This window comes from Aulonocara sp. 'chitande type north' Nkhata Bay, linkage group LG3 (assembly GCF_057382095.1).
Source record: "Aulonocara sp. 'chitande type north' Nkhata Bay isolate Kocher_YH1m ecotype deep benthic linkage group LG3, A_spYH_male_GT1.1, whole genome shotgun sequence".
Classification (NCBI taxonomy): Eukaryota; Metazoa; Chordata; class Actinopteri; order Cichliformes; family Cichlidae; genus Aulonocara; species Aulonocara sp. 'chitande type north' Nkhata Bay.
The window spans coordinates 5,684,668-5,710,841 of record NC_141346.1 but is presented as its reverse complement, the minus strand read 5'-3'; the positions used below and the strand labels follow the sequence as shown (position 1 = coordinate 5,710,841).

The 26,174-nt window shown below is 41.0% G+C and overlaps 1 protein-coding gene across 1 annotated transcript in view; it reads right to left on the bottom strand.

Moving 5' to 3' along the window:
- The window catches only part of LOC147333647 (uncharacterized), a 36,898-nt gene extending 11,278 nt beyond the window's left edge, over positions 1–25,620 (bottom strand). Inside the window, exons 1-9 of the mRNA XM_086285818.1 lie at positions 25,455–25,620; positions 24,229–24,576; positions 19,288–19,620; positions 19,093–19,191; positions 18,084–18,404; positions 11,291–11,608; positions 10,626–10,949; positions 7,534–7,869; positions 178–522 (exon numbers count right to left, since the gene is read on the bottom strand). Coding sequence (XP_086141944.1) covers positions 178–522; positions 7,534–7,869; positions 10,626–10,949; positions 11,291–11,608; positions 18,084–18,404; positions 19,093–19,191; positions 19,288–19,620; positions 24,229–24,576; positions 25,455–25,491 — 2,461 coding nt within the window. The 5' untranslated portion in view covers positions 25,492–25,620. The remainder of the gene's footprint in view (positions 1–177; positions 523–7,533; positions 7,870–10,625; positions 10,950–11,290; positions 11,609–18,083; positions 18,405–19,092; positions 19,192–19,287; positions 19,621–24,228; positions 24,577–25,454) is intronic.
- Positions 25,621–26,174: the final 554 nt, after the last annotated feature.

The following is a 26,174-nucleotide window of genomic DNA, read 5'->3' as shown; positions in this document are numbered from 1 at the left end:
AGTGTGATTGGTGTTCAGAGCAGCATCATGTGACTCTTGTTCTGCACTAAATGAAGCGATGGAGTGGCGCCTCCTTCAGGCAGAGAAACAGCTCATGGAGAGAAATAATTATTAGAGCAAAAACAAGAGTGGAGCTGCAAATAACTCTAAACTTTGACCTGTATCTACAGCACTGACCTCCGACTTTCAGCTCCACTTGTCTCTTCCGCAGGATGTTTCCCTCCCTGCTGTAGACGGTGCAGGTGTAGGTCCTGTTGTCTCCATCTGTGGGGTGTTTCAGGGTCAGACTGAGGTCTCCAGTTTTCAGCAGGTCTTCATTCATCTTCGTTCGGTCTCTGTAAACCTGGTGCTGTTCTTCAGGCTGGTCAGAGCCGTTCTCATACACGTGGACCTTCCTGCAGTTGATCTCAACATCTGTGTAATTGTCCATCCACTCCACTTTGGCATCTTCGGGCAGGTGAAGTGTGGTGTGGCAGGGCAGCTGGACAAACTCCACCCCTGACTCCACCTCCACCTGGGGGACTGAGAGGACAACAAAGCACAACATGAGCTTGGATGGAGACATTTGTGTTGACTCTAACAGGCTGAATGCTGCTGCTTCACTGGGAGCTCACTGTTAGATAGAAAGTGGTCAGTGTGAAGAGGAGACGCAGCAGAAAGATGAAGACTGACAGGAAGAAAGCAGTGAACAGACTGTTCATCATCATCATCATCAACTTTATTTATAAAGCACTTTAAAACAACCACAGCTGACACAAAGTGCTGTACATTGGAACTGTAAAATAAAATTACATGAGATATAAATAAAAAACAAATAAAAGAAGAGTGAAATCATTAATTAAATAACTACTTCAATTAAAAGAGAAACTAAGTCTCACTGAGGTTAAAAGCCAAGGAATAAAAGTGGGTTTTAAGACAGAGTGGACAGTGAAGGGGCCTCTCTAACATGCATGGGCAAATTATTCCATAATTTTGGAGCCACAATAGAGAAGGCCCCGCCCCCTCTGAGCTTCCTCCTGGATCTCGGTACCTCCAGGAGCAGCTGGTCAGCTGACCTGAGAGACCGACAGGGTGTATGGGGATGAAGAAGCTCAGAGAGGTAAGGCGGGGCAAGACTGTGAAGGCATTTAAAAACAAACATAAGAATTTTAAAATTAACTCTAAAAGACACAGGCAGCCAGTGCAGAGGCCAGCACGGGGGTTATATGCTCTCTTTTTCGAGTTCCTGTTAGGAGTCGTGCAGCCGCATTTTGAACCAGCTGCAGATGTGAGAGCAACGACTGACTGACCCCCACATAAAGTGAGTTACAGTCCAGGCGGGAAGAAATAAAAGCATGGATCACTGTTTCAAGGTGCTGCCTCGAAAGAAAATATTTTACTCTTGCCAGTCGCCTTAAATGATAAAAACTGGACTTCACCACTGCTCTGATTTGGTTGTCCAATTTAAAATCACTGTCCAACTTAAAACCAAGGTCAGTAACAACCAGTGTTGGGACTAACGCGTTATTAAGTAACGCGTTACAGTAACTATGTTATTATTGTGGTAACGAGCACGGTAATTAGTTATTATGCCAAAATCAGGAACGCGTTAGTCGTTACTGGGATTTAGATAGGCTCGTTACTCGTTACTTCGTGTGGTGGCTATCGCGGAGCTTCCACAGATTCAGTAACATTAGCAAGTGGTGGAGGCCAGCAGGTGGATGAAGGAAAGGGGACGCAAAGGAAAAGAGACCCGAGGCGGCCGCCGGTCCAAGTGTGAACTGAACTTCAGGTAAGAAGTTATGACCTGCAGTCTCTCTGGGTCAGATATAAACCAAGTTTAGGTGGAGTTTATTTTTGTTATGCTGACTTTTTCCGTACTGCGTGCTAGCTAGCATGACGGAGTTTCTATACAGCTGGGTGGGTGCTATGTTACTGATGTTGAACTTTATTTTATTCATAAGTTATTAGAGTTGTCAACCGTCACGTCTGGTATTCAGAGAAAATATTACGCGTTTCTTATTGAGGTGAAAAGGAACAGTTTGTCCCGTAATTCAGCTACAATGAAAAAGGCACAAAGCTGGAGTTATTCTGTGTTTATGCTGCACAGCTGCCTCTTCTTCTTTCATTCTCCCCCTCCCTCTCCTGTTTCTACTTCAATCATGAAACTGATCAGTGATCAGCTGATCGTCTTTTCTCTCTTGTTTGTTTATCGCCCACTTTGCCAGAAAGAGGAAACCAGCGGATGTCGCGCTAAACAACAGCAGCACGTTTAAGCTTGATCAGCTGTTGTTAGAATGTGTTTAATATTAATTTCTAGTATCAGCTTATGTTTGCTGGAGCCACAGCTGTAAAGCTGCTGGTCATGATGTCGGTTTGGATATGTGGTGAGAGGGAAACATGAAGATGAAACCAGGAGATGTCCTTACTGAATCATCAGAGCTGAGCAGGTGATGGAGAAACAGGTTTACCTTTTAGGTGACATGAATGAGTTGAAGTTATGAACTGTTTCTGAGAGACAAATAACACCAGGATCCTTTTCTATGTAGCTGACAGCTGGTAACTGTGCAGGTGCGGATCTAGCAAAGTTTTGCCAGGGGGGCAGGTAGGGCATTAACAGGGAGAGGGGGGCACAAAGAAATACTTTTCTTTCTTATTCTCATTTCAAATGTCTCGCTTTTAAAAAATAATTATCTGAATCTTACAACAAACAATTGATAGATTCATACATATATACCATCAACACAGTGTACATCACTGTCACAACAGCGTTTGTTTTCATTCAAAGGCTTTATGATTCTTCCGGTCTCTAGTCAAAATGCCCGGGTCATTTTTTTCATTCTTTTTTTTTTTCATTTTTTTTCATTACATTCAGCTGAGACTGAAGAAGTCACCTGGATGAGTGACGAAACATTTCTCCAACTGAAAATGTCCAGATGAACAAAATCAACCTTTTGGGATTTACTTACCTGGATGATTAAGCACGCATCAAGACGTTATTTTATTAAAAATTTTGAAATGTTAGCAGGGCTGGTTGACCTCTGATGACCTCTAGAAATTTTTATTAATATCTTTAAAATGATAGTAGCACAAACGAAATTTTTTGCAGCACAAACGTAGCACAAACGTTTGATACCACTTTTGTTGGATTTGAAGAAGGTGGGGGGGCCAACTTCACTCACATAGAGGCAGCTCGTGCATTAGCTAATTATGCTACAATTGAGTCAGAGATGATAATGACACCTGGAAAGGCTCACATAGAGTTCAAGCTGAACACCTCCTGGTATGAAGGGGAGGAGGAGCAGCTGTGGATGAAGCCAGAGTCCTTGAAGTTGCATCAGGAGTTTAACCAGAGCAGAAAACCAATTTTGAGGAGGGCGCTGAGTGAACGCACCAGTTTGTAGCACAGCAGTGATGCTTCTATCAGAAACATGCTGCTTCTCCTTCATCCTCCTCTCATTGATCTGAATCAGCAGTTTTCACAGAGAAACGCTGCACAAATCCTTCACTCCACTATTTCTGTCAGCAGATAACTCGCTATATCATGGCTGCACTCATTTGTGCTTCAATCAAATCTGTTTTTCCATTATCACCAAGAACAGGCTGCTCATCAATCAGCACATAACCTGGAGATCACCTGCACACCTTTCCACTCCCATCCAGAAATCGTGGCTATCGTCACCTCCTGCATTAAGTAACGTGCAAGGAAACAGTCCACCTTAAGAGCTGCTGCTAGATGCTGCTGCTTTCACACGTTAATGAGTGAAAATAACAGGCAGCAGATCAAAGGTCATCACAATGAGGAAGACCTTTACTTCATTCACCTGAGCTGTGTTTTCGCTTCCACTCGCTGACCTTTAACCTCTGACCTCACCTGCTGAAGAGAACTTTTCTTCTTCTGTTTGATAGAAGAATCAAACAGTGGTGTCAAAATAATCCATCAGTCTGTTTTGGCCCTGATCTCTTAAATTTACTGCACTACACTCTTTATGGAAACACATCATTTCCTGTGTGCATTTCAAAATAAAAGCACTCTAACATGTCAGTGGACACAAACACTTGATTTCTAAGGGTCCGCGTGGTCACAGTGATGTAAATGTAATCAGACGGTGAGCGCGAGGGGTTGTGCAGACGCCAGTGTTTTCCTTTTTTGTTACCGGGCAAATTTCAAGCGGACTTCTTTGAAGTCCTCATGTGGATTACTCCAGCCATCCGCTTACCAAAGACCTTTTATCCTGCCTTGGTAGCTTTAGTTTTAAACAACACATAAACTTCCCTGTTCACACCAAGGGCCATACTTTGGACCTAGTCTGCTGCTCCGGCCTTACTCCTTCAAACTGCACAGCCGACGAGCTACCAATCTTTGATTATCTGCTTCTCTCCTTTAATGTCCAAATGACCTTCTCCATAATCAAGAACTCCTGCTCCATTTCTTTCTAGAATATCAAGAAAACAAATCTTGATATCCTTTCTTCTGCTTTTTCTAGTTGTCTATCTCTCAGCAACCTGTCTACTCTAGATGATCTTATAATAATCATAGCCTTAGTAGTATTTTGAACTCTCTCGCTCTACTAAAAACTAGACCTGTATCCTTTTCTAACTCAGCACCTTGGTACACTTCTGAATTCTGACTTTTGAAAGCTAAAGTCAGACGACTAGAGCACCTTCAAAAGGAAACTGGCCTTACTATTCATAAGGAAATGTTTAATAATCATGTTCTGTTTTATAAGGAGTGTATTAGCCAAACTAAATCTGCCTATTACTCCACCATTGTCTGTTCAAGCGAGGATTCTACTAAGACACTGTTCTCACTATTAAACTCTTTTCCCAGGCTACCTGACTTTCTACTCGATCGTCCCTACTCGTCTAACTTCCGTGATTCTCTAATGCTATTCTTCACTGAAAAAATTTAAAATAAAATACACCAAGACCTGGCTCCTGATGTTCCATGTAGCTCCTCCATCTCAACCCCACCCCCATTACGTTGCCTTTCTGCCTTCCAACTTCCCTCTGTCACTGCTATCTCTGATCTCTTCTGGAATTTAAAGTCCTATACCTGTCACCTTGACTCCCTTCCTACAGTCCTGGTCAAGGCCTGTCTACCCTCTCTCCTTCCCCTAATATCTGCCATTATCCATTCTTCACTCACCTCTGGAACTGTTCCTGCCTCTTTCAAAGTTGCTGCAATCACATCAATACTGAAAAAAACAGATGTAGATCCCAACACCTTTAATAACTTTCGTCCCGTCTCCAAGCTACCATTTCTCTCAAAAATTATTGAAAAAATGGTTGCTTCACAAGTTCATCTACACCAACAATAACCTTTACGGACAGTTCCAGTCTGGTTTTCGTCCTTCTCATAGCACCAAAACTGCTCTTATAAAAATAACGAATTACCTTCTTATGACAGCTGTCTCATCTCCATCCTTATTCTCCTCGATTTGAGTGCAGCCTTTGACACCGTCTCTAACTTCCTTCTCAGCTTCTACAGCCTCTATTGGGGTGCTTCAGGGATCTGTCCTTGGGCCCCTCCTTTTCATTATTTACCTCCTCCCACTTGGACACATTTTCAGTAAATATAATATTCAGTTCCAATGTTATGCCGACGACACTCAGCTTTACCTGTCCACCAAACCCAACTCTACTCTCCCTCCACCCTCCCTCACCCTCTGCTTAGCCAAACTTTCTTAAACTTGGACTTCTTCTTCATTCCAATGAGATTTACATTTCAGGGAGTTCCCCTGGAAAAAGAGCCATTTTGAAAGCTGTTTGCTGACTTCATCAATAATCTGCTTCAGTCATCCAGATGAGAATCCTGAGAATGGAGCAGCCCTGATAGCAGCTCATAGGATCACAGTGTTTTTCATTCAGCTGATTGATAATACCTAACCTAACACCTAATAGTAGGTATTATTTAGGTATTGTATATATGTATATGTATACGCCTTTAGGACTTTTGGGTGACCAAACTGTAATGGAATGTCACCTATAGCATCTACATCTATATTGTCAGCATCTATATTAACAGCCTAATGTGTGCAGCTTTTTAGATTCACCTAGGAGAGCCTGGAGGTGTCATGGCTCGGCTGTGTGGCAGGCAGGATGAGGACCCAATCGCAAAACTCACAGACTCAGGGGATGAACTCAAAAAACAGCTTTATTGCTGAAGAGGCAGAACGTAGGAAAATACAAAACTAAACCGGGAAAAGTAAACTAACACTCGGAGAGAGACACAGGGAAATCCACGCAGCATGAGGGAGAACGCGACACAGAACTGAGGGAGACGCAGACATAAATACACCGAGGGTTAACGAGCGGAGTGGGAGCACATGGGGAACACAGGTGACACTGATAATAATCACGAGACATGGCAGGAGTGAACACAACACTGATGGGAGACGGGCAAAGTAAAACAGGAAGTACAGAGGTTCAGACAGGAGGAGAGAGAGAGCACGGGCATAGTAGGCTGGGGAAACATGGAATGAAACACGAGGGGAGACGAGGGCTCACAGATACATAGAGGGGCACACAGGGGATAAAAGTCACAAGGGGAAAACACATAAGGAACAACGTAACAGATCAACCCAGGAAGCATGGCTTAAATAAGGAACAAAATACAAAAATACATGAAAACTAAGAATACTGGGCCAACATGGCCCAGGACCATGACAGGCGGTCAGCGGAGGCTGAGTTGGGGAAATGCAAAAATATCTTCCACATGTGAAGGATTAAGGTACAGACAGAAGGATCGGAGCTAGTAATGATACCCTATAATATTGTTTTTAGGATTTTTTTTAAGTAATTTTGTGCAGGTAGAGTAGAGAGGTCTGTACTTTTTTATATTTATATGTTTTCTAAAGTTTTATTAATAAAAGGATTAGCCAAGACTATACGGTTAATAAAGGTACTGACCGGTAAAACAGATCTTCCATCACATCACAATGTAGCTTGCCATCGCCAGTGTGTGAATGTGTGTGTGAATGGGTGAATGACTGAATGTAGTGTGAAGCTCTTTGGGGTCCTTAGGGACTAGAAAAGCGCTATACAAATGCAGGCCATTTACCATTTTACCATTAGTTTGACTATGAGTTTGATATTTGCTGTGAATACTAACAGCTGCATGAGCTCTAAAAATCACTAATAAACACAAACAAAACAGAAAACACTAAAAAAACTAAAGTTCTGGAGGTGAAATCCTGTCCTTGGAGGTGCTGGAAAGTCTGATTACCTGATAATGGTAGGCAATCTTGTAAGTTAATTTTAATTTTATTTAAATTTAATTTTTATTGATTGTAGGAGTGCTTGGACTGCCCACCTTGTTGTTTGCATTTTATATTAAAAAAACAAGCAAACAAACAAAAACAGGACTCTATGGATAAATTATTATGTGGATAAGACGATCAATACAAACCCAGCATGACCACACAAGGAAACTTCCTAATACCTAATCATAACCTAATTGTAACCCAGACACTAAAACCATAATTTAAGTCTGAAAAATGCCTTCAAACCCCCCCACCACACACACACACACACACACACACACACACAAACCTTTGACTTTGAGCAGCACAATTTTGTGTCTCCAAATTCTGTGTGTGCGGTTGTCATCCCTGTTGCTGACTTCACAGCTGTATTCTCCATTGTCATCATCTGTGGGGTGTTTCAGGGTCAGACTGAGGTCTCCAGTTTTCAGCAGGTCTTCATTCATCTTAGTTCGGTCTCTGTAAACCTCGTCCTGTTCTTCAAGCTTGTCAGAGCCGTTCTCATACACGTGGACCATCATTTCATCAGATTGCCACGCAACTACAACATCTTTGGGCAGGTTTTTTGTAGTTTTAAATGGCAGACAAACAGACTCCATCCCCTCCTCCACCTCCACCTGACAGACTGAAAGGACAAGAAACAGAACGTGAGCTGTACAGACAGCAGCAGGTTTTCATGGTTGTAGAAAAAAGCTGAAAGAAAGATCAGAGGAGAAAGGAACAGGGGACTGAAATCTTTCAATTCAATGCTCAGTCACTCAATCAATGTGATTATTTTAAGTTAATTTGGCCACAGAAACTGGATCAATGTAGTTTTATATCAATTCTATTTAACTTTACTTATAATGCATTATATCACAACAACATTGGCCTCAAGGTGCGTCATACTGCAAGGTAAAGACCCAACAATAATACAAAGAAAGCAGAGAAAACCCAACATCTATATTTTACATTTTTTCAGTCTAACAGGACAATTAAAGTGAAATTTGCCCTCATTTTACTGTTTAACTGTTTGTCTCTAATACAGAACTGTGAGCACTGTTTTCTGCCGTCACCCTGTGACCTCTCTCAGAGCTTCTCTCACTGACCTTTAACTATGTGATTGTCTTCCTTTCAATATGCATGTATGACCTGATACTACTTTGGCCCCATCACACCAGATCAACAAACCACAGCTAGATACTCTTCTCAGCCCCTTTCTACTACACCTAACCTAACTAGAAAATGCTATATGTCTAATACTCAAACACAGAACAGGAGGCTTAATGCAGTAAACCAAAGGAATACAGAAAGTTTAAATGTTTGCAAAGCAGGGAAACCAAAATATAAAAATGTGATGATCAACAGGAAAAGCTGATGTAGAGCACAGAGGACGGAGATGACAAAGGCCAAGAAAAGAGGTGAGGTTATAAACACACACAAGTAATTAGACAGATAGGAAACACCAGGGAACACATCTGGAACTAGTCAGGGAACAAGACTGGAAAAGTACAACTGAACAATAAACACAGCCAAAGGTTACCAAAATAAAACAGAAAACAGTATAACGGAAATACTTAACACAGAAGATGAAGTAGAAGGACGCATGAAGAAGGCAGAAAACTAAACTAAGAGTACAAACAACAACCCCAGCAACACAATGCACACACTCATTTCTCCACAGTGTTCTGTTACTATTCAAAACAAAGAGACACAATTAGCAAAAATAATCTTCACTGTTGGCAACACTATTACAGATCCAGATGGTAAATTTATATTCATGTATTCAAAATTTGGATCTGAGTATTGCTAGTATACATGGACCAAATGCTGATGACCATCCTTTTTTCATACATTCTGTTCTTTGCAGTAACACCACACTTGTAATAAGAGAAGACTTAAATCTGCTATTTAATCCAGAAAATGACAGTATAGCAGTGAGTGAAAGGATCTGGCAGTGTAAAGATGTTTGTTTAACAGTACATGAATGATTTCCGTCTTTGTGATGCTTGCCATTCACAGCACCCCACTCTCAGGGTTTACAACATCTTTACACCTTCTTTAAAGCCCCAGGTCCAGATGGTTTTCCAGCAGTTTTATGAAGAATTTTGACCTACACAAATATCTACTCAGATCCAGCTACTGCCCGATTCCACTCACAAAAAATAGGCCTTAAAATACTCTGCTAAACCCTTGCCAGAAGATTGGTTAAAAAAAAAAAATTCATCCTGACCAAAGATGTATTAGAGTTTAGACCAGGGGTGGGCAATCCCAGTCCACGAGGGCCGGTGTCCTGCAGGTTTTAGATCTCACCTTGGGTCAACACACCTGAATCACATGATTAGTTCGTTACCAGGCCTCTGGAGAACTTCATGACATATTGAGGAGCTAATTTATCCGTTTAAATCAGCTGTGTTGGTTCGAGGACACATCTAAAACCATTCTACAAAAACCGAAACACAATAATGATCTACAACTACCAAATTCTTTTACTACTACTGCTTATCCAATAGATTGTGTTGTGTGTTTCAGACTGTACTGAACTTATCAGACAGCCCATAGGTGGATCTAGAACTTCAGAAAAGTAAAAATCTGTAATTTGCCTTTCAAAAGCTGAAGTAGTAATTATCATAACTGCTTTCAAAGCCTGAACATAAAAACCTCTCAGATGTAAACTGAAACCCATTTGGAACAATCCAATAAATTATCAGAAAGACAAAGTGAGGCAATTGTACTCAACCCTAAAACTGTTAGGAATATGGTATCTAACCAGATACTTAGCCTGAATGACATTACCTTGGCCTCCAGTAACAGTTTGAGGAATTTCAGAGTCATTTACTTACTTCTAGATCATGTTTGTTTAAGAAGAACATCCGCCTTCGCATAATAACAACTGGATGACTTTGCTTCTCTCTGGTCATTAACCGGATCAGCTGACCACCATCAGTGAACTAGATGGTCACTGATGGTGGTCAGCTGCTGTCTTGTCTCCTTGTTTGACTTGCAGGTAGCTGTGGGGGAGTTTCTATGACTGTGGACGTTTGGTGGACGTTTCCTGAGGGCTGGGAACTACATTTGCCATTTTGGGCTACCTATGTGTCTGCCTCAGTTGGCGGTGATAGATGTGTTTTGTTTTGGGGTTTTTTGGGGGGAATAATGACCCCAACTCGCAACAAAGAGGAGATGTACCTCCAAAATACACAAACATAACTGAGTCTATCCCAGCTGTTGTAGGGCTAAAGGCAGCACACAAACTGTATAAGATAGTAGACTACTGTAGGCCACACACACACACACACACACACACACACACACACACACACACACACACACACACACACACACACACACACACACACAGAACACAGTGTGTGAACAAACAGAGTCATTTAAATCTCTGACCATTGACTTTCAGATTAACTGCTTTCTTGAACATGATTTTTCCCTCCTTGCTGTAGACGGTGCAGGTGTAGACTTGTGTGTCCCTCTCTGTGGGGTATTGCAGGGTCAAACTGAGGTCTCCAGTTGTCAGCAGGTCTTCATTCACCTCTGTCCGGCCTCTGTAATCCTGATCTTGTTTTTCTGGTTTATTAGAGCCATCCTCATACACATGGGCCTTTTTGTAAGTGTCTCTCCACTCCACTTTAGCATCATGAGGCAACTCAAGTGTGGTTTCACAGGGCAGTTGGACAGACATCTCCCCTGAATCCACGGCCACCTGGTGGACTGAGAGAAAAAAGAAGCATTTATAAATGGTACAGACAGGAACAGCAGCAGTGATGGTAACAGGACCTCCCCTCCTCTTTTCATGACTCAGATTTGTGATATTTCCATGTGTGTTCACTTTGATGGTTCTGGTAAAAAGCATGGATGACGTTATTCTGACTGGGATGTGAGTGCTAACAACATAGATATATTTGAACTGACTTAGCCTTCACAGTATGCTAGCTAAATGCTAAATAAACATTATGAAAACCTCATGAAAGTCTCATGGATGATGTGGACTCTCACAGTTCATCTTCTGTGAGCTTTTACAGTGACCTTTGACCTGTATCTACAGCACTGACCTCTGACATTGAGCACCACTTGTTTCCTCAGCAGGATGTGTTCCTCCCTGTTATAGAGGGTGCAGGTGTAGATGTTTGTGATTGTGGGGTATCTCAGGGTCAGACTGAGGTCTCCAGTCCTCAGCGCATCTTTATTCATCTCTGTTCGGCCTCTGTACACCTGATCCTGTTTCTCTGGCTTAGTCGAGCCATCCTGATACACATGGACCTTCCTGTAAGCGTCTCTCCACTCCACTTTAGCACCTTCACGTAACTTAAGTGTGGTTCTACAGTCCAACAAGACAGACTCCACCCCTGAATCCACCACCACCTGGGGGACTGAGAAGACAACACAGCATGTGTAAGTGGAACAGACAGCAACAGCAGCATGTTAGGGTTTAAAAATTATTACATTGTTTATAAAACTATTAAATAAAGCTGTTTTTATTATTTTAATATATACACAATGCAAATGTGCTCATAAACATTTTGGCCCTCCGTGTTTGAGGGTTGAGAGCTTCATCCAGCACTACTGTCTGGATTTGAAATATTGAAAGAAGAAGCAGAGTGCTCACATACACATGATAAAGGTTAGAATAGTCTCTGGGTCAGAATGTCCAAACAAGTTGTCATGAACTAGATTTTAGGATCTAGGATAATATTAAATGCCGTATTTTCCGAACCATAAGGTGCATTAAGTGAAACCAAACAGTTAGATATCAAACTTTACTCAACTCATTCTTCTTGCTTCTGCTACTTCTGTACCATTGATTCATTACATTGATTGTATGTTTGTGTGGTGATTACATTATTGATCTTTGTAAAGAGGCAAATGATAAGGCTGCGTCAGATTTTTTTGAGTTATTATTTGGTAAAGGATTTTATCCTTTAATTATAAAGCCGAGTAGAATAACGGATAAATCAGAAACACTAATTGATCATATTTTCATTAATAGTTTGGAGAGTAATATTATGAGTGGCCTCATCATAAATGATATAAGCGATCATCTACCAGTCTTTTTTACTTTTGATTTAAATATGAAAAGAAAGGCTGCGACAGACTGGCAACCTGTCCAGGGTGTACCCCGCCTCTCGCCCTATGACAGCTGGGATAGGCTCCAGCGCCCCCCGCGACCCTGAAAAAGGATAAGCGGAAGCGAATGGATGGATGGATGGATGAAAAGAAAGGAAGAGGTTGGTTTCGTGAGTTATAGAAGGTTAAGAAATAACGAGGCAATTAAAGAGTTTAGACAAGATCTCATGGAAGTGGACTGGAAGGAGGTTTATGTTAATGAGATCAACGTTGCATACGGAGCTTTTTTAAATACTTACTTGGCCTGTATGATAAACATTGTCCATTGGTATCATTTAAGTATAAGAAAAAGAATAAGAATATGAAACCTTGGATAACTAAGGGTCTTGCAAATGCGTGTAAAAAGAAAAATAATTTATATAGAGATTATATAACACAGAGAACTAAGAATGCGGAAATGAAATATAAAGTTTATAAAAATAAGTTGGTATTAATATTGAGGAAAGCCAAGAAAGACTACTATAATAAACTTTTTCAGGAAAACAAGAATAATATTAAGGGAATTTGGAATATTTTTAAGGAGGTATTGGGTAACAAGAACACACCCTTAGATCGCCCTAATTATTTTATTAAGAATAATCAAGTTGTCGAAGACAAGACTGAAGTAGTAAACGAATTCAATTCCTTTTTTGTAAATGTTGGACCCACTTTAGCAAATTTAATTAGGAAAAATGACGATCCAGAAAATGAGGAAGCCTGGACAGGAGATAATAGAATGGTTAATTCCACATTCTTGGCTGATATTACCATAAAAGAAATAGTAGCAATTGTAGAAAACTTTAAAAATAAAAAATATACTGACTGTGATGGTATAGACATGGTTGTAATTAAAAAGACTTTAGATTGTATAAGTATTCCTCTTTGCTATATTTTTAATCTTTCGCTACAATCAGGAGTATTTCCTGATCGAATGAAAGTGGCAAAAGTGATACCCTTATATAAATCAGGAGATAAGCATAGTTTTAACAATTATAGGCCAGTGTCTCTTTTGTCACAGTTTTCAAAAGTGCTCGAAAAACTTTTTGCGCAAAGACTTGATAGTTTTATTGAAAAATATCAACTAATAAATGAAAATCAATTTGGATTTCGTAAAAATAGATCAACGGCATTAGCATTGTTGACTTTCATTGACGATATTTCATCTGCAACCAATAATAATAAATATACAGTTGGGGTATTTGTTGATTTAAAAATAGCTTTTGATACGTTACAACATTCTATTTTGATTTCTGAAGTGTATAATTATGGTGTGAGAGGCGTGGCATTGAATTGGTTAAGGAGTTATTTAGAAAATAGGTTGCAATATGTACATTATCTCGGCAATACCTCTGAAAGATTGAAGATTGTATGTGGCGTTCCTCAAGGTTCTATTTTGGGACCTAAACTTTTTAATTTATATATTAATGATATCTGTGACGTATCAAAAAGGTTAAATTCTATTTTATTTGCAGATGACACAAATTTGTATTGCTCTGGAGAGAATTTGAAAGATTTGGTTGAAATTATGACTTCTGAGATGTTAAGATTGAAAAAATGGTTTGATGTAAATAAATTATCTTTGAATCTGACAAAAACGAAATTCATGATATTTGGCAATCATGCAAAGGAGGATGAAGTCAACGTGTTTACGGAAGCGGTTGTGGGATTCATCGGGAAACTAGCGGATGATACCGTGGAGACAAAGACTATCACAACGTTTCCCAACATGAAGCCGTGGGTGGATAAAACCATCCGCGACGCTCTGAGATCCCGCACCGCTGCCTACAACACGGGACTCACGACGGGGGACATGGACCCGTACAAAGCCGCGTCATATAACGTGCGGAGGGCGGTGAAAGAGGCGAAGCAGCGCTACGGGAGGAAACTAGAGTCACAACTCCAACAGAGTGACTCTAGGAGCCTGTGGCGGGGACTAAGGACAATAACGGACTATAAAGCACCAACAACCGGTATGACGAACGCGGCCGTGACTCTGGCAGACGAGCTGAACACTTTCTATGCTCGCTTCGAGGCTGCAGCTAAGGACTCCAACGATGCTAGTGCTAGCGGCGCTAACGGCTGCAGACAGGAAGATACTGCCAGCACCGGAAACGTGCTCGTCATCTCCGAGCATGAAGTAAGGAGAGCCTTCAAAAGAGTGAACACCAGGAAAGCAGCAGGACCAGACGGCATCCCAGGTCGTATCCTAAGAGACTGCGCATACCAGCTAGCTCCTGTGTTCACTGAGATATTCAACATCTCTTTATCTCAGTCGGTGATCCCCACATGCTTCAAAGAGTCCATCATTGTTCCTGTCCCGAAGAAACCCCACCCTGCTTCTCTCAATGACTATCGCCCTGTAGCCCTCACCTCAGTAGTGATGAAATGCTTTGAACGCCTGGTCAGAGACTTCATCATTTCTTCACTACCAGACACACTGGACCCACTACAGTTCGCTTACCGTCCAAATCGTTCCACAGACGATGCCATCTCTCATCTCCTACACACATCACTCACTCACTTGGACACTAGAAGGGGGAATTATGTTAAAATGCTCTTCATAGACTACAGCTCTGCATTTAACACCATAATTCCCTCCACACTCACCACCAAGCTGGAGCATCTGGGACTCAGCTCATCTATGTGTCAGTGGATCTCCAACTTCCTAACTGGCAGACCACAGGCAGTAAGGATGGGCGGACATGTCTCAGCCTCCACCACTCTCAGCACTGGAGTCCCCCAGGGGTGTGTTCTGAGCCCCCTGCTGTACTCTTTGTACACATATGACTGTGTGGCCACTACCAGCTCCACCACCATCATCAAGTTTGCTGACAACACCGTCGTGGTGGGCCTGATCTCTGATAACAACGAGACGGCCTACCTGAAGGAGATTAGGAATCTGGAGAACTGGTGCCAGAGGAACAACCTCCTTCTAAACGTCAGTAAGACAAAGGAGCTGATAGTGGACTTCAGCACTAAGCAGGAGAGGAACTACCAGACCCCTGTCATCAACGAGTGCCCAGTGGAGAGAGTGGACAGCTTCAAATACCTCGGAGTTCACATCACGCAGGACCTGTCATGGTCCTGTCACATCAACACCGTGGTGAAAAAGGCCCGACAGCGTCTCTACCACCTCAGACGCTTGAGAGACTTCCAACTGCCCTCCAAGGTGCTCAGGAACTTTTACTCGTGCACCATAGAGAGCATCCTGACGGGAAACATCTTAACCTGGTTCGGGAACAGCACCATGCAGGACAGACGAGCTCTACAGAGGGTTGTGCGATCAGCTGAGCGCACCATCCGCTCCGAGCTCCCTGACCTGCACTCAATCTACAGCAGGCGGTGCTGGACCAAGGCCAGGAAGATCGTGAAGGACCTCAGCCATCCCAACAACAGACTGTTCTCTCTGTTGAGGTCAGGAAAGCGATTCCGCTCCCTGAAGACCAACACAGAGAGACTGAGGAGGAGCTTCTTCCCGCAGGCGATACGGTCTCTCAATCACAATCACACCACCACACAGTACTGACCCACACATACAGTTCTTACACACACTGGACATTCTGGACATTGTTTTCACTTCATCACTTAAATCACGCTGCTGTTATTGTGTATATGCTGCTGTTATTGTGTATATATTTATTTATATTTCTTCATACATTCTTATATAGTTCTATATTGTGTATTTTGTTGTACAGTTATTTTATTTTCAACCTTAATTTATATTTTATTCCTTCCTAGTTAAATTTACCCTTTTTAATTTTTCATATTTATTTCCTATCTTATTCATAGCCTTTTCCTTTTTTGTTTTCTTTAGGTCACGAGCAGTTGTCCAAGCATTTCACTACATATCGTACTGTGTATGACTGTGTACGTGACAAATAAAATTTGAATTTGAATTTGAAGTCATTATGTCCATTGATGGAGAATTGATTGAAAGAGTTACTGAATTTCGTTTTTTGGGTGTAATAGTAGATGGAAATTTGGAAATCTCATATTGAGTATATTAGAAAGAAGATGGTTAAAAGCATTTATATTTTGGGAAATGTAAGAGATTTATTAGATTATAAAACAATGCGCATTTTATATTTTTCATTGTTTTTCTCATATTTTAGTTACTGTGTTGAAGTTTGGGGGAATACATATGAGAATACTATAAAACCTCTAAACTTATTACAGAAGAAAGTGATACAAATGATTCATAATGTTAAATATAGAGAACATACAAATAAATTATTTATAAAATCAAAATTATTAAAATTTGGAGATTTAGTGAAATTACGGACACTATTAATTATGTTTAAGGCTAAAAATAATATTTTGCCCTTTAAGTTACAGAGTATTTTTATTGTGTTCAGGGGGAGAAGATAGCAGAAGGAAATTTTATTTTAAGCATCAGTTAGCTAGGACTACACAAAGATTAATGAGTCCAACAGTTAGGGGTATACGACTGGAACTCAATTCATTATAATTTAAAGAATTGTATAAGTTTACATTGTTTTAAAAAGTGTTACATGCTTAAAACGATAACTCAATATGAAGAATGCGAATGAAATTGGAGTTCATTGAAAATGGATCCATTATAATTTTTTGTTTTATTTATTTTATTTTTATTTTCTCCTTGTTATTATGTGGAGTGGTATATTCTGATTGTAAATTTGTTGTTTGGTTTGGGTTAGGACCGGAGATAAATGTTAATGTTAGTTTGTTCCCTGATTTTTGGTGCCCACTTGTAATATAAGTTTGAATGTAGATAGGGGGCAGGGTTTAATAAGAATATTTTCTTCTTCCTGCTCCTTTTCACACATGGTTGTAGTGCTTTATTGATAGAAAGTGTGGTTGGTTTGTTTGATCTGTTGTACCAAGTGTGAAATAAATAAATAAATGAATGAATGAATGTTGAATTCTCTCACAGCTGTTCTATTCCTATGTTGTTGCAGTAAATTAATGACTAACCTCGTATTGTGGATGGATTATTTCAGTTGTTCTCCTGACTGGAGTTTGGTCCGTTTACAGCATCCTGCCATGCGATTGCATTTGTTTCCGAATTCAGAACCCTCACGGTAACTTTTATTATAATGTGTATATATTATAATATTATTACGAGGCGCACTGTGGATTTTTGAGAAAATTAAAGGAGATGTTTTTCTTTTCTGTCTCAAAGGAGCAGACACCAGGCAAGGTCGGACTGAATGAGGAGGATCCACAGCAGACTGCCACATTTGGTGCTCGGAGAAGATAGCCCTAATAATCCTTTGTTATTGTAATTGTTTGTTATTGTAGAGCCCGTTTCAAGGTTATCCTTTCTGTGAAGCAGACCAATGGTTCACACAAAGGTACAGCGCTGTAAACTTGTAATTTCAACTGCTGAAGCAAATTAAATGTTTTTAAATGACAGATATTTTTCCTAAAGTCTTGAAAAATTTTGAACATGACAAGCAGTGATGGTAACAGGTCCTCCCCTCCTTGTTTCATGACCCAGATTTGTGATATTTCCATGTGTGTTTATGAGGAAAGTTGAACGGTTCTGGAAAAAGCATGCATGTAGTTATTTTCACTGAGATGTGAGTGCTAACAAAATAGATATATTTGAACTGACTTTAGCAGTGTGCTAGCTAAATGCTAAACCAACATTATGAGAAACTCATGAAAGTCTCATGGATGATGTGATGATGTGAACCCAGTTCATATTCTCTGAGCTTTTACAGTGACCTCTGACCTCTGACCTGTACCTACAGCACTGACCTATAACAGTGAGCACCACTTGTTTCTTCAGCAGGATCTTTCCCTCCCTGCTGTAGATGGTGCAGGTGTAGCTGTTTGTGTTCGTGGGGTATTTCAGGGTCAGACTGAAGTCTCCAGTTTTCAACAGGCCTTCATTCATCTTCGTTCGATCTGTGTAAAACTCGTCCTGTTGTTCAGGTTCATCAGGGCCATTCACATACACGTGGACCTTCCTGTCATTGTTGTCCATCCACTCCACTTTAGCATCTTTGGGGAGGTGAAGTGTGCCTTTGCAGGGCAGCTGGACAGACTCCACCCCTGAATCCACCACCACCTGGTAAACTGAGAGGACGACAAAGCACAACATGATGACATCAGCAGCAGTTGTGGTGGTCACATGACCTCCCTGTCCCCTCCTTGTCTTCTAGTCTCAGTCAGATTGTGTCTCAGTTTGTTCCTGATGTGTTCCTGACTCGTTCTTTGGTAACTAGTCTGCAGCGTCCTGTAAAGTGCTGCAGACATGTTGGATGAAGAAGAACAGACAGACTGAGCCTCCACAGTCGGCCATGTCTCACACACATCAGCACAGAAACCATGAAGATCTCATGTGTCTGAACATCTGAAGCTCTCCACCACATGACTGAGCACAACTCAAGGAGGAACATTTACTGAAGCTGCTGCAACATTTACTGTCAGCACATGTTTCCATGTCAGCTGCTGTTTACCACCACAGAAGAAGAACAGCTTGTCCACATGCAGCCTCTGTGTCAGATCAATGCAGTGAAGCACACACACTGTTTAGTAAAGTCATGTTGTGGAGCTGTTTCACTGATCAATGACTGAGTCTGAAGGAGGTTTTCTGACTTCTGGAACAAACCTGGAAGTTTCTCTTCAGCTCTCTGTATCAGCTGTTTGTAACTCTCAACTCTTTCAGCTTCTGGAACAAGTTTGTGTGAGCCGCAGTCAAGGAGCCACCAGAGGACACCTGCTGACCATCGGCATTATGGGTAGTGTAGTAGGAGACACTCACCTGACATGAAATAGTGCCGGAAATGAAATAAAAGACCTCCAGAAACCCCAAGAACAACCAGGATAATTGGGAGAGCTATGGCCCAAGATGGGAATGGCTCTGTGTAGAAAACAATAATAGACCATAATATTAAAACATCATCATAATATTATGACAACATCTACAGCACCACTGACCTTTATCTACATCTCTGACCTTTGACCTGCAGCTCTACTTTCTGTCTCAGGATGTCTTTGTCCCTGTAGATGGTGCAGATGTATCCTCCACTGTCTCTCTTTGTGGGGTTTTTCAGGATCAGACTGAGGTCTCCAGTTCTCAGCAGGTCTTCATTCACTGTTGTTCGGTCTCTGTAAAGGCCGTCCTGGTCATTAAGTTGGTCGCCTTCGTTTGCATACATATGGACCATCATGAGTTCTGGGTCAGAGCGAGTCCACTCCACTGTGCTGTCCTCAGGCAGGTAAGGTTTTGTTTTGCAGGGCAGGATGACGGACTCTAAGCCTTCAGTCACCTTCATCTCCACCTGCTGGTCTGAGAGGACAATAAATCACAATATGAAATAGTCATCTGGGATATGAGCATTAGTGTTGCTAATCTATGTCTCTGTGGTAATACATCATCATCTGGCCTCTTTTTTTCCCATTGAAAGCTAAACTGGATCTTTAACGTTAACAATTTAATCATCGTTTGATCATTTCCAGCATTAAAAAAGCCTTGATGCCATGGAAACATTGTTTAATGCACACAAAACCTTTATATTAGACACTTATAAAAGTTTTTATAATTTAAATGTAATGTATTTTAAACTATGTTTTCTTTTTTTGCTGTTTGTTTATTTTTTGACTGATCAGAAATCTCATTTTGAATTTGATGACAGCAGGATATCGCAAAAAAACGTTGGAATAAGGGAACAAAAGCCTGTAAAAGAAAGTTGTACTGAAAAGAAAAAGTCCACAGAGCAAGGCAGATGTACATACAAAGCACTAAATTGATCTAGCCCATGTAGTGGTCTATATGTAAGTACAGTGGAACCTCGACTAAATTCGTTCCAGAGCGTCTTTCGTAAGTCAAAATTTTCGTTAAGTCGGAGCACCTTTTTCCATCGCCTTTTGAGTGAGGCGATGCTGGCTGAAGACAAAGTTCTTGGTGGAGGCAGACCTTGCTCATATTTGTCAATAATTTCTCTCTTTGTTTCCATCGAGAGCACCTTACGCTTCTTCTTTTCACTCGAATCACTTGCAGAAAGTTTTTTCGGCCCCATTATGAATGAACGGTAGGCTAATTGCATATGAGAAGCACACGAAATAGCGCACTGCAACAACGATACGTCTTTCATATGGAACAGCAAAACGCAAGTACAAAAGCCAAGGGGTTATCACATGATTCGGAAGGCATTGTGGGAATTCTGGTCTCTGCCAGCGGATTTCGTTATGCGGGCATTTTGCCGTACCATGGGCAGAAATACTGCCATTAAGAGCCTTCTTAACTTGAATTCTTCGTTAAATGGGGTCTTCGTAAGGCGGGGCTCCACTGGATGAGAATTTTATATCTAATTATAAAATCAACTGTAAAGCAGATAAATAAAAAGCGCTTCACTGTTGCTTGCTACAATGCATTAGGAGCCTGGCTGCAGCATTTTGTATCACTTAGAGATATAAATAAAGCTTTTTTTCTAAGCTTGTAAACTAGACATTACAGTAATCCACCACAATGACACAAATGCATTAATACATTTATGCATTTACGTACAGGAGACTATTAGAATTTAGAAATGTTCTGGACTGGACTCATAACTCAGACGCCCTCTACAGGAAAGGGCAGAGCAGGCTGTACCTGCTGCAGAGACTCAGGTCGTTTGGGGTGGAGGGCCCACTCCTGAAGACCTTCTATGACTCTGTGGTGGCTTCTGCTATCTTTTATGGTGTGGTCTGCTGGGGCGGCAGCATCTCTGCTGGGGACAGGAAGAGACTGAACAGGGTGATCCGAAGGGCCAGCTCTGTTCTAGGATGCCCTCTGGACCCAGTGGAGGTGGTGAGTGACAGGAGAATGGCGGCTAAGCTGTCATCCCTGTTGGACAACGTCTCCCACCCCATGCAGCAGACTGTGACAGCACTGAGCAGCTCCTTCAGTGGGAGACTGCGGCACCCACGGTGTGGGACGGAGAGATTTCGCAGGTCTTTCCTCCCCACTGCTGTCAGACTCCACAACAAAGACTTTAACTGAACAAACACACACATCCACACATGTGCAATAACACTAAGTGCAATAATCTTTTCTGGCATCGTTGTATTTTTACTCAGTTGTATATAGCATTCGTATTCTATTTTTATCTTATTGTATATTTTTATTCTATTTTATTCTACTGTATATAGTATTTTATTTTATTCTATTCTGTACAGCTGTGTACTGTATTTATTCTTATTGTATTCTAATTTTTGCGTCATAACTTTTGCACTGTCCACTTCCTGCTGTGACAAAACAAATTTCCCACGTGTGGGACTAATAAAGGTTATCTTATCTTATCTTATCTTATCTTAAAGGAACGTCAAAGAGATTTTACATATAAGTCAAGAATCAAATACAGAAAGATTACAAACACTGGACAGAAATCCTTTGACTGATTCTTAAAGGCATTTATGGAGAAGCTGTAGTCATAGTCTGAGTCTTGTGTGAATATAAAAAAAAAGTTTATTAGTAGAGAGCAGTTATCAGGGACACAGAGTGGACTGTGGAGGATAGTCTATCCAGCTGTCGAGGCTTAAAAGACAGACACAGTTGGGTGTCATCAGCATAGAATTGATATCATTTAATGACATCAGCTAAATAAAGGATATCAAATTAAAATAATGGACCCAGAATTGAGCCTTGCACTACCCCACAGATTAGAGCAGCAGTGTCAGAGGAGGGTTTGCTTACCCTGAGACAAAAAGTCTTTCTAGACGAGTAGGAGGAACCTTCCTCCTACTGTGCTGAACCAGAGATACCAGCCAGCATCTTAAGCATTAAATAAAATATTATAGTCAACGGAATCAAAGGGACTTCCACCCACCAAGGAAGCTAACATTGCTGATGACAGCAGGACATCCTCAAGCAGACCCAGTGTAACCGTAACCTGCTCTTTGGAAGCATCCCACATTTCAGACAAGTTTTAACAAAAGCTGGTTAAATACAGTGTACCAAAGAACTCAGCACTTGTTAGCTTGTCTTTACTAAATGAATTCTTGAGTTTCACTGGGAGCCAGTATTTACTAGAAAAGGCTTCAGCAAGTGGTGAAAAACCTCAACATTTCTGAAGAGTGTTACACAGTTTTGACAACTAAATACGGTCATCAGAAAATATAAAATATTATGTATTTATGTATCCTCGGGGGGGTGGCTGTGGCTCAGGTGGTAGAGCAGATCAGCTACTGATCGGAAGGTTGGTGGTTTGATCCTTGGCTTCCCCAGTCTGCATCCCAAACATCCTTGGGCAAGATACTAACCCAGAGTTGCCCTCCGATGCATTCATCGGAGTATGAATGTGTGTGAATGTAGTTTAGTTTGCACTTGAGTTTAGAAGTGCTTGTATGAGTGGGTGAATGAGGCATGTTGTATAGAGCGCTTTGAGTACTCCGGGAGAGTAGAAAAGCGTTATATAAAAATCAGTCCATTCTGCTATTGTGGCTAGGGATGGGTGTCGATTTCTATAATCGTTTAGATTCTGATTCATAAGGTCTCGATCAGTTCAATTTTGACTTAGACAGTGAGAAATATTATAATTCTGATCATTTATCAGTACATTTCCATATTTTTATATCTATATATAAAAACAAAGCTGACACTTGTGAGACTTCAGAGGTGTGCGCATCACAGCGGATGCCTTTGTGTCAAAGTGAAAATAAAACACAGAAAAACCTTTTTCTAGCCTAGCTTTTTATATTACCTTAGAATATTTTGCAGTAGATCAAAAATGAAAGAAAACCATGAATCAACATATTAAGTGACTGACAGAGAGCCATCCAGGAAGTGTGATTCTATTGTGGTGGAAGTAAAACGGCAAAAGTAAGAGGGAATTAAAGACGATGTTTATCAAATGTCAAGCTTAGTTTTGATCTACTTTTGCTGCTGGTTCAGTAAATTTTGGTCAGAGAGTGACAAAACCTGCAGCTTCAGAATCAGTGAGATCTCGCCTTTTAGTCCTGATGGCGTGTCTGTGTATGTGCCGTCGAGTGAATGGTCTGTGCTTTGTGTTTAGGTGTTTGTGTGGAATCAATGTACCTGCTGTCATTTGGTGTTTTAGCTGTTTGGTGGTTGTTAAAATAGTTTTGTGAGGTTTAACCTGAGATTCAGGTGTTCCTGGCAAAATACATTTATATTTAAAAATCAATTCAGGATTTAATGAATCAATATCGCTTTATTCAAGCTAAAATCGTACCTTAGTTGTGGCTTCCATGGAGCTTAGATCTAAAATGTTGGTCTTCGTTTATAACAGAATTGCCAAAACACTCTTTGTTAGGCCTGCGCTCACAGGCCTCACTGATTCAGAGACTTATCCCCATGAACGAAGCAAGACAACCAGAGATTGATGGGTTTTAACTTGCAAGGGAAGCCGGTCGGATCAGTTGTCTGGGATCTCACCTGATCCCACACAACGCCAAAGAACCAGCGTCCCCTTGCAGCCTTTATTCAGTCAACACACAACCCCATTGTAAAACCCATATGGTGTGTCATAAAGGTTAAAGGGACTGTGTGTGTGTGTGTGCATGCTCATCCGAGCATCCGAGTCATCTCACCCCTCCTGTATACGGTTTAACCCCTTTAACGGTCTCTCATATACCAGTGCAGGTGAGCCTATAAATGGCAGGAAGTAAACATTCCTTATCAAATAAGGAAACCACAATCTTATATGGAATGTGCCTGCAGTTAAACACTAATAGCTAAACCTCCTCCACCATCGTACATGTATGGTAGAAACAGAAAAATATCTAAACATGCAGTTTAATTAGTCTTAAACTGCATGTCATTGTTGTGTTTAAGACAAATTTAAACACAACAATGGCAACTTTTAACCAAATCAATCTAACCTGTTTAACGTCTGATCTGTCCACAGTACTGACTCCTGAGCTGTATAAAGAGCAGGTGTTGGTGTTTCTTGCTGACCTTTGACCTGTAGCTGTATAACTGTCAGTGTCAGCTCTTCTCTTCCAAAACTGATGGAGCAGGTGTAGCTGCCGCTGTCGGTCAGTTGTGGTTTTCTCAGAGTGAGGCTGAAGTCTAAAGTGTGCAGAGCATCACGCCTCATCGATGTGCGCCTGCTGTAACGCTGGTTTTGCCCTCTAAGGTCATCTCTTCCTTCTCGCTGTAGGTGGACAGAGTTGGGATGAAGATCATTGCGCATCCACATCATTGTGGGGTCCTCGGGTGTAATACCTGAGTATTGACAGGGCAGCAGGACAGATCTTTCCCCCTCATTCACCTCCACCACCACAGCCAGGGCATGCTGGGAAACTGAAGACACATGAACAGACATAGAAATTAACCGCATGCTGTGGGTTTGTCTCAGATACCTCAGGTGACAAATTAATTTAAGAAACTCAAGACATGTGTTTGAATATTGAAACGTTGACTCTTGACAACACAATAGTAAGCTGGTTTGACACAGATGTTGTAGATACATTTATTGTACATACAAGTGTTTCCTTCACCACTTAATGTGCCTGTGAATATGTTGGAGCGCCATCTTGTGACAAGTTTAATAACTGCTGTTCCAGTAAAGCAACATTACAAAAATTATTCTGATGCAGGTCCTTAATGTGACAGCAGTGGAACAGCTGTCAGTTCAGCCTTTATCTTCATCTTTTATACTGTGATGTTTTCCTGTTCCTGTTACACACAACACTGTACCTTCTTGTACATCACAGTCAATATGAATAAACTGCAGGCTGCTCAGCCACTCCGCCTGAGGATAACCACCGTAGTAGAATCAGTTTAAACAAGTCTACACCATGTATACACACACACACACACACACACACACACACACACACACACACACACACAGTGAGTAGTTGGCACTCCTGCAGAGGTATGTCAGAAATGTTCATCCTTGGCTCTCAGTGCCTACAGACTTGTACGGTGACTGCGATGAACGCCTGTTTGTAAGACGAGGACTGAACCACCGTACAGACAAAGGGATTTAGTGTAAAACTATTTTAGGATGTTGTTCAGCGTTTCAATGATGGAAAAGCACAACCTTTGACTACAGTCTTTCATATTTTTACAAACAAAGCTTCTTTCCTCACTATTCGAGTTACTTGTTTGTAATACAGCTCCATAAGTTTTACACACAATCGGCATTTAAACAGTATTTAAAGTGTGTATCTTACTGTTGATGAGGAGCAGCAACACCAGCAGCATCTTCATCCCCCTGTAAACAAAAATCCAACTGGCAGAATTAACCGACACGGATGGATCAGAATCAGTGAGACATTTATCTCCAAATGTTGACACATAAATAAAAGTTTGCTTTTGGTTCCTTCAAGACTCTGTTCCAGAAAACAGGTTCAACAGCATCTGAGTCCAAGTTTTACCTTGAAGTCGGTTATAAAAAAAATGTGCACAGCAATGAGGAAATAAAAATAAAAAGCAGCCTCTCTGAACACAATAACATGCAAATATGAATGTGTGTAGCACTGCATCATTATATGGATATATCTATCTATCTATATCTCTCTCTCTCTCTCTCTCTCTCTCTCCCTCTCTCTCTCTCTCTCTCTCTCTATATATATATATATATATATATATATATATATATATTAGGGGTGCAACGATACACAAAATTCACGGTTCGGTTCGGTTCGATACTTTGGTGTCACGGTTCGATATTTTTTCGATACAAAAAAAATGTTCATGCCTTTTTAATTTGTCATTTATTAAAATTATAAATATATATTTTAACTCAAAAGTACAGTTTTTAAATTTAACCCTAACCCTTGTGCGTGTTTTTTATTTTGACAGCGAATGCGCACCACTTATGTGCACCCCTGGTTATATAGCTCATCATATCGCAGCCACAGAAATTCTTTTGTCCAAAGCTGCACTTTCTT